The sequence below is a fragment of the Sphaeroforma arctica genome, assembly GCF_001186125.1.
Source record: "Sphaeroforma arctica JP610 unplaced genomic scaffold supercont1.2330, whole genome shotgun sequence".
Taxonomy (NCBI): domain Eukaryota; class Ichthyosporea; order Ichthyophonida; genus Sphaeroforma; species Sphaeroforma arctica.
In genome coordinates, this window is record NW_014038228.1 from 1 (window position 1) to 7,359 (window position 7,359).

The window sequence follows — 7,359 nt, forward strand, 5'->3', positions numbered from 1 at the left end:
GTGTGTATATATATGTATATATAAATATAAATAGATCTATTTGTTTTATATATCTATATATGTGTGTGTGTGTGCGTGCCCGTGCGTATATCTATATATAGGCACCATATTCATTAAATAGTAAGATATGTATACGTTCAGTTATGTAGTAGTAAGATATGTATATTCACACATTGTTTTATTTGTACTTATGATTGAGTTTCTGTTTGTCTTTCCTACATAGTCTTCAGCCAATGATCCCCGAAAACTCTTGCGTGACCTGGTAGAATCTCACGCCAACTACGATGAAATGGCGTATGTAGGCACATTCCAATGCTATACATACCTCCTATGCAGACCTCTCACTGTTTCGTTTTCTTTGTAGGTTATTGACCGCAAAGTCCGTGAGCTGTCCGTGCGATCCGAGCTGCTTCCATTAGAAACCTCTGTCGCTGATTTAAGGGCAGCGGGCTACAAGGCAATCATCATATCTGGTGGGCCTGGCAGTGTATACGCCAAAGATGCACCCAAGATATGTGAGGAGCTGATGGATTCCGGTACGTATATTGCATACCATTTAACCATTATGTATAGTGCAAATGTAGTGTCCGTCAGCCGAAATCTTTTTTCAGAACTAGTATTTGCCGTACATCCTTCCGTTCATACGAACCTTCAGTATCGCCCAGAAGCAACCACAACTAACGAGTCATACCTTCATCCTCCCTTCACTTGCTCGTTGAAGCACAGGCATCCCCGTGCTCGGCATCTGCTACGGCATGCAGCTCATGAACGTCCACTTCGGTGGCACTGTGGAGCGAAAGACACAGCGCGAGGATGGACAACACCCCATCCAATGCGAACTCACCAGTGACTTGTTCAAGGTAAGGCTAAGCGTGTGTACGGCTATTCGCCAGTATGTATTGTTGGACCAGCTCTTCAAGGCATCTGGCACCGAATTCTCATTTGTTGACTATATGTGTTGCTTGTTTTTGGTTGCGAGTATTCATAAGAATCGGGACTAATTTACGAATCTTTGTGTGATTTGTAAGCTCTAGTATAAGAATACAATATCGCCCCTTCGTGTGCACTCGGACAATAGGTACAAAGTCGCATCCGTTTAAGATACATTTGACAGTATAGACAGTATATGCGCACTGTACGAGAAGGTGTACCAAACAATCACACTGAGACACTCCTCGCTGTGTCTGTTGCAATACATACGTGTATAGCAAGCCGCATTTACCACTTGCCCATGTAGCAGTTGTTCACCAGTACTTCGTGCGATATGACCTTGATTCCAAGTTCATGGCCCAGATCACTATGTCGATGCGTGCAACCATGCTGACAACGAAGCTATTCTTAAGTGTTGCATCGCCGGTGTTCTATACTTCGCTGAGTCTTGTTATTGCGTTCGAAAATAGCCCTCAAACAAATCCAGACGTGTGTTGCGAAGGTTTCAAGAACCTGCGGCCTCCTGTAGCTGTTTGGTCCTCAACCGTCTCGCTAAAGGAGCTTGTGTCGAGACGGTGGAGATAATGTGTGCTATTTTTAGAATATGCTCAGCTGACATATACCGCCTTTCTATTGGTCCAACCTTCAGGGCTTGGAGGCGCAGGAGCAAGTGCTCCTTACGCACGGAGATTCCGTCGGCAAGGTTGCACCCGGCTTCAGGACCATCGCAACCTCAGGCGAGATTGTCGCTGCTATCGAGAACAAAGACAAGAAGCTGTACGGTGTGCAGTTTCACCCCGAGGTGGATCTGTCTGTGAACGGCATGCAGATATTCAAGAACTTCTTGTTCGAAGTTGTGGGCTGTTCAGGGGGTTACACAGTCAGCAACCGCAAGGATGCGTGTGTGGAAGGTATGGTACCGCACAGGTGTTTGTGCGCGGGTAAATAACGTTTATCTGTGCGGGCTGTATGAAAGGGCGGACCCAAAATTCCACTTCCGAATCAACACCACAGTATAAATCACTTTTATTACCCGGTGTCATACTCCACTTTAACACTCGCAGAAATCCAAGCGCTGACCGGAAAGGAGAAGAAGATTCTTGTACTGGTGAGTGGAGGGGTTGACTCGACTGTGTGTGCCGCCCTTGTCAGCAGAGCGGTGGGGCCTGAACGGGTGATTGCCCTGCACGTCGATAACGGATTCATGCGCCACGAGGAGAGTAAGCTGGTGGAGCAATCTCTTGCAAGCTTGGGGCTCAACCTACAGGTTTGTATTCGCGTTTTGGACCGGTCCATGTATATACCGGGGATGTTTTCTCACATTGGTTGGGCATCGTTTACTGGACATTGTTATGTATGCTGGGTGTGTGGTGGTTTTGTATCGTGATTGAGTACACTGCTTGGGTTTTATATAAGAAATCACATCGGAGTGGGATTGATCACGTAATGTTAACAATACTAAACACAACACCTGCTTTATCAGCTTGGTGGTTTCAAAAAAGTGCCACGATGCCGTAGATGTGTGTGACAAACAATACAATGTTTGTTTACACAAGTGTATACGTATGTTTCTATATATATATATATATATCCTTACTTAGCTCGTATGTAAACCTGACAGGTGGTTGACGCGTCAGAGACGTTCTACAACGCCACCACAACCATCAATAACGCAGAGACTGATAAGCTCAAGTCCACCACGAATCCCGAGGCCAAGAGGAAAATCATTGGAGACACATTCATGCACGTTGGAGAGGCTGCGATTCGGGTATGAGAGTTCGCGTACATAATTATTCATGTGTGTGACTTTGTATGTATCTGTGTGTTTATCTATATCTATATATATCCATATGAAACCATATACATACATATATATATATATGTGTGTGTGTGTGTGTGCATGTATATATATATATGTGTGTGCGTGTGCATATATGTATATATATATGTGTGTGTGAGTGTCTATATATATATATATATAGGTGTTTATGCAAATATAAAGGTATATATATGTGTGTGTGTGGGTATGATTGTGATGAAATGCACACGGCGTCACACCAAGTCTTGCGGAGGGCATGTGCACCCAGTAAAGACCTTATAAACATACAGGTGTGTTCTATTATAAAGCAAGTAGTGTGTCTTTCGAGATGTAGTAAATGCTCAGTGGCTGTTGTTTGTGTTTCTATGTTAATAGCACAGGGTGCTCAGTGGTGCACTTCTGTGATTGATTCGTGGGTTCTTTGTTCTCCTCAGCCGTTGTATCGGCCGAATGCACTAGGACGTGATCTGTAGAACCGTAAAAGGTTTTTGCTTCAAACATATTCTTTGTTCATACCTTAAGAGATACGCATACTGTTATTGGTTCGAAATAGACGTAACGTTTTATAGGTATATTGTATGGTAAAGCCAGGGCTGTAGCCACGGCACAAGGTCGAACGACTGGTACCTCCACGAAATGCACAGCGTTTGAAATATAGACGTTTCAATGTGCTTACACGCACATTATCGTAAACATGTGATGCTGAGCTGTACATTATAGGGTCACTTTTAATGTACGAGTCACCTCGCCTGTACTAGTACCTACACACTGAGCCCTATACACCGACTCATAAGGATATGCACTGGGGCAGAGCTGTGTCATATGTCGTCTCCTAATATATATATCTACCACCCGGATACCTACACACACAGTCATTTAAACTAGACCCCGAGGATGTGTACCTTGCACAAGGCACCCTGCGACCTGATCTGATCGAGAGCGCGTCCTCGATGGTCAGCAACAAGGCCGAGGCCATCAAAACACACCACAATGATACAGAGCTTGTGCGCGAACTACGACGAAGGTATGTATTGTTTGTATACGTTTATCTATGTGTGTGCAGATACAATCGTGTGTGCTCACATATGTAGATACATGTATTGGTATCATATATTCGGCAAGTGCTACGAGAACCCCGCCAGTCCCCCGGTGGCATATTAAAGCTCAAATTGAACCTGAATGGGCCCTCATCAACCAATAGGGGACGAGTTATTGAGCCTCTGCGAGACTACCACAAAGACGAAGTACGAGAGCTAGGCAAAGAGCTGGGTCTCTCTAGCAAGCTGGTACATAGACAGCCATTCCCAGGGCCCGGAATAGCTATCCGGGTGATCTGCGCTGATAAGCCCTATGTCTGTGAAGACTTCCAAGAAACACAAGTATGTGGTGTGTACAATGATTGTTGTGTGTCTTCTATCATGATATTTGGTTGTGATAGTTCAGTATGTGGTGTGTACAATGATTGTTGTGTGTCTTCTATCATGATATTTGGTTGTGATAGTTCAGTCGGCCATGGGATTGGTGTACTAATTCACCACGCGGGGACTATGCCAACGCATGACTAAGCACGGAGCACGTCAAGCTGATGTCCTATACTTGTGTAGATAGGTTTGAGTATCAGACCATGCACCGGGGGGTTAAAGTGTGGTAGTATATGTACAAGGAAAGGATGGCTGTAATAGCTGGTTTTGGATGCACAGGGGTTATATCTTCCTGGTGTATATGCACCGTGATGAAGCAATTCACATGCTGGCCTCGTTAGGCTGATGTCCTATGCTTGTTTAGATGTGTTTGAGTATCAGACCATGCACCGGGGGTTGAAGTATGGTAGTATATGTACAAGGGAAGGATGGCTATAGTAGCTGGGTATGTATGCACAGGGGTTGTATCATATTGGTGTGTATGCGATGAATATGCGATGTCCTATACTTGTATAGACATGTTTGAATATCCTACCATCCCCTCAAGCTCTCTATATTAGTGCTCTATACTTGTTGACTACTTTTGAGTATCAGACCATCCCCTCACAATCTCTCTCTCTCTCTCTCTCCTCCCCGTCTACATTACGCAGACGCTGGTGAGTGAGATTGCGAAATACCCTCTGTGCAGTGCAGAGACCAAAGTGCGCGTCAAACAGACCCTGGGAGCCATGACTGACGAAGCGTTGGTTGGGCAGGTGGGTCAAATTTCGGCCACTCTCTTGCCCATCCGCACGGTGGGTGTACAGGGCGACGGGCGAACGTACAGCTATGTATGCGCGCTTTCTACTGACAAGTATGTTATATGTATGTCACTTTCTACCGACAAGTATGTTATATGTATGTCATTTTCTACCGACAAGTATGTTGTACGTATGTACTGACAAGTATGTTGTACGTATGTACTGACAAGTATGTTGTACGTATGTACTGACAAGTATGTTGTACGTATGTACTGACAAGTATGTTGTACGTGTGTACTGACAAGTATGTTGTACGTGTGTACTGACAAGTATGTTGTACGTGTGTACTGACAAGTATGTTGTACGTATGTACTGACAAGTATGTTGTACGTGTGTACTGACAAGTATGTTGTACGTATGTACTGACAAGTATGTTGTACGTATGTACTGACAAGTATGTTGTACGTATGTACTGACAAGTATGTTGTACGTATGTACTGACAAGTATGTTGTACGTGTGTACTGACAAGTATGTTGTACGTGTGTACTGACAAGTATGTTGTACGTATGTACTGACAAGTATGTTGTACGTATGTACTGACAAGTATGTTGTACGTGTATACTGACAAGTATGTTGTACGTATATACTGACACATATGTTGTACGTATGTATGTATCACATATGTTGTATGTATGTATATATATATATATATATGTGCGTGTGTGTATATATATATATATGTGCGTGTGTGTATATATATTCATATATTTATATGTATATGTGTGTGTGTGTGTTCATATGTATGAGTCTACCGCGTTTGTCATAGATGTCGAGATTCACAGTGCCCTGCAGCACTGACCGGAAGTATCACACATGGTCTCAATGGTGTCTCTGTATTCCCAGTACTTCACAGAAACACACGTCTGATTCTAATATCAGCTAGTTTTCTCCAGACCCTAACTTGACTCTGAAGTTCAGCTCGAGTGCTCACCCTTATCTCCCAGTTTTATTCGTTTACAATATGTTTACATACACCCCTGTCTCCGTATTATTAGTGATTACACGCGTTCATTGTATAAATCTAACCACCACATAACGCGTTTACACACAGCCCCGTAGTCTCCTGGGCGGCCATGTTCCTGCTGGCAAAGGTTATCCCGCGTCTGTGCCATCGTGTTAACCGTATCGTCTACACCTTTGGAGGACTGGTTAAGGGTAGCATAACCAACATCACCCCCACGTGCCTGACTCCCGATGTGCTCACACAGCTGAGGGCCGCTGACAAGATTGTCAACGAGCTTCTGATGGAACACAATCTCGTGCGCACATTAAGTCAGGTAAGGACGCGCACATGTATGTATGTATGCATATATGTACATATATATGCAACCTTGTATGCGAAAATCCTGAGAATAACATCTCAAGTACAACATTCCACAGTGCGCAACCCATACCGCCAATATATATACTGAAATTCGCAACCGTCGTTGAATATGTTGGGACTTGTATGAGTCGTCTACTGCTACTTCGTTCGACATCTACAGCTTGTCCGTGTTCCACGGCTTTTTGGCTCTTCTAAAGAAACGTGCCGAAACTGCGCATATACTGTTTGTGAACGCGTTGCTAGACTCCGTATACTGTATGTGTGCATGTACTCTGTCGATAGTGTAAACCTATACCCATTCGGAGATGTGACCCGCCCCCACCCCCTTGTCCGTTAAACGCTAACACACCTCTTGTATAACCCTCACTCCCATCACCTCAGGTACCAGTCATCTCGTTCCCAGTCGACTTTGATTCGGAGACTAAAAACACGGCGGGCGCCACTACTACTGGCAGGTCAATCGCCATTCGCACCTTTATCACTTCTGATTTCATGACGGTGAGTGTGGTTTTACAAGTGGTAGAATATCGGTAGGTACACTGTTGGTTAGTCATCTGTTAAACGGTACTACTGTTGGTTAGTTAAGTGCTAGTGAGTAAATTGTTAGTTGAGCTCTCTGCTGGGTTCCCTTTTGCCCTGCTCAATAACACGTGAAGTCTTTGCTCGAGTTCCCACCTTTACGGGACATTCTACGATCACTTTGTGTATTCAGCATTTCGACGGACATTTTTTTGGTACCGGTACAATGATGACAGTCAGGAGTGCATTGTGCGAGGACGGAATGCACATCTGTAAAACCAGAGATACTATTATCACTACTGAACTCCGCTCTTAATGGCGTCTCCTCCAGCCTTGTACTCGTGGCTTTATATACCAACCAACCCCGCCCTCTCTCTCTCTATATATATATCTCTCTCTTTATATATATCTATGTATACATATTTCTCTATATCTCTTTCTTTCTCTCTCTCTCTCTTTATATATATATATCTCTCTCTCTCTCTCTCTCTCTCTCTCTCTCTCTTCTTACTTACTTACTTACTTACTTACTTACTTACTTACTT

General features: G+C 43.9%; 1 protein-coding gene across 1 annotated transcript; it reads left to right on the forward strand.

Moving 5' to 3' along the window:
- Positions 1-362: 362 nt before the first annotated feature.
- SARC_12476 (GMP synthase) lies at positions 363-6,809 on the forward strand (the record flags this gene model as incomplete). The annotated part of the gene is made up of 10 exons (XM_014293417.1): positions 363-536; positions 727-860; positions 1,580-1,841; positions 1,995-2,197; positions 2,552-2,698; positions 3,622-3,773; positions 3,951-4,128; positions 4,821-5,023; positions 6,023-6,248; positions 6,677-6,809. Coding segments are annotated over 10 exons (1,812 nt in total), but the record flags the coding sequence as incomplete, so codon positions are not given.
- Between the last annotated feature and the right edge of the window lie 550 nt (positions 6,810-7,359).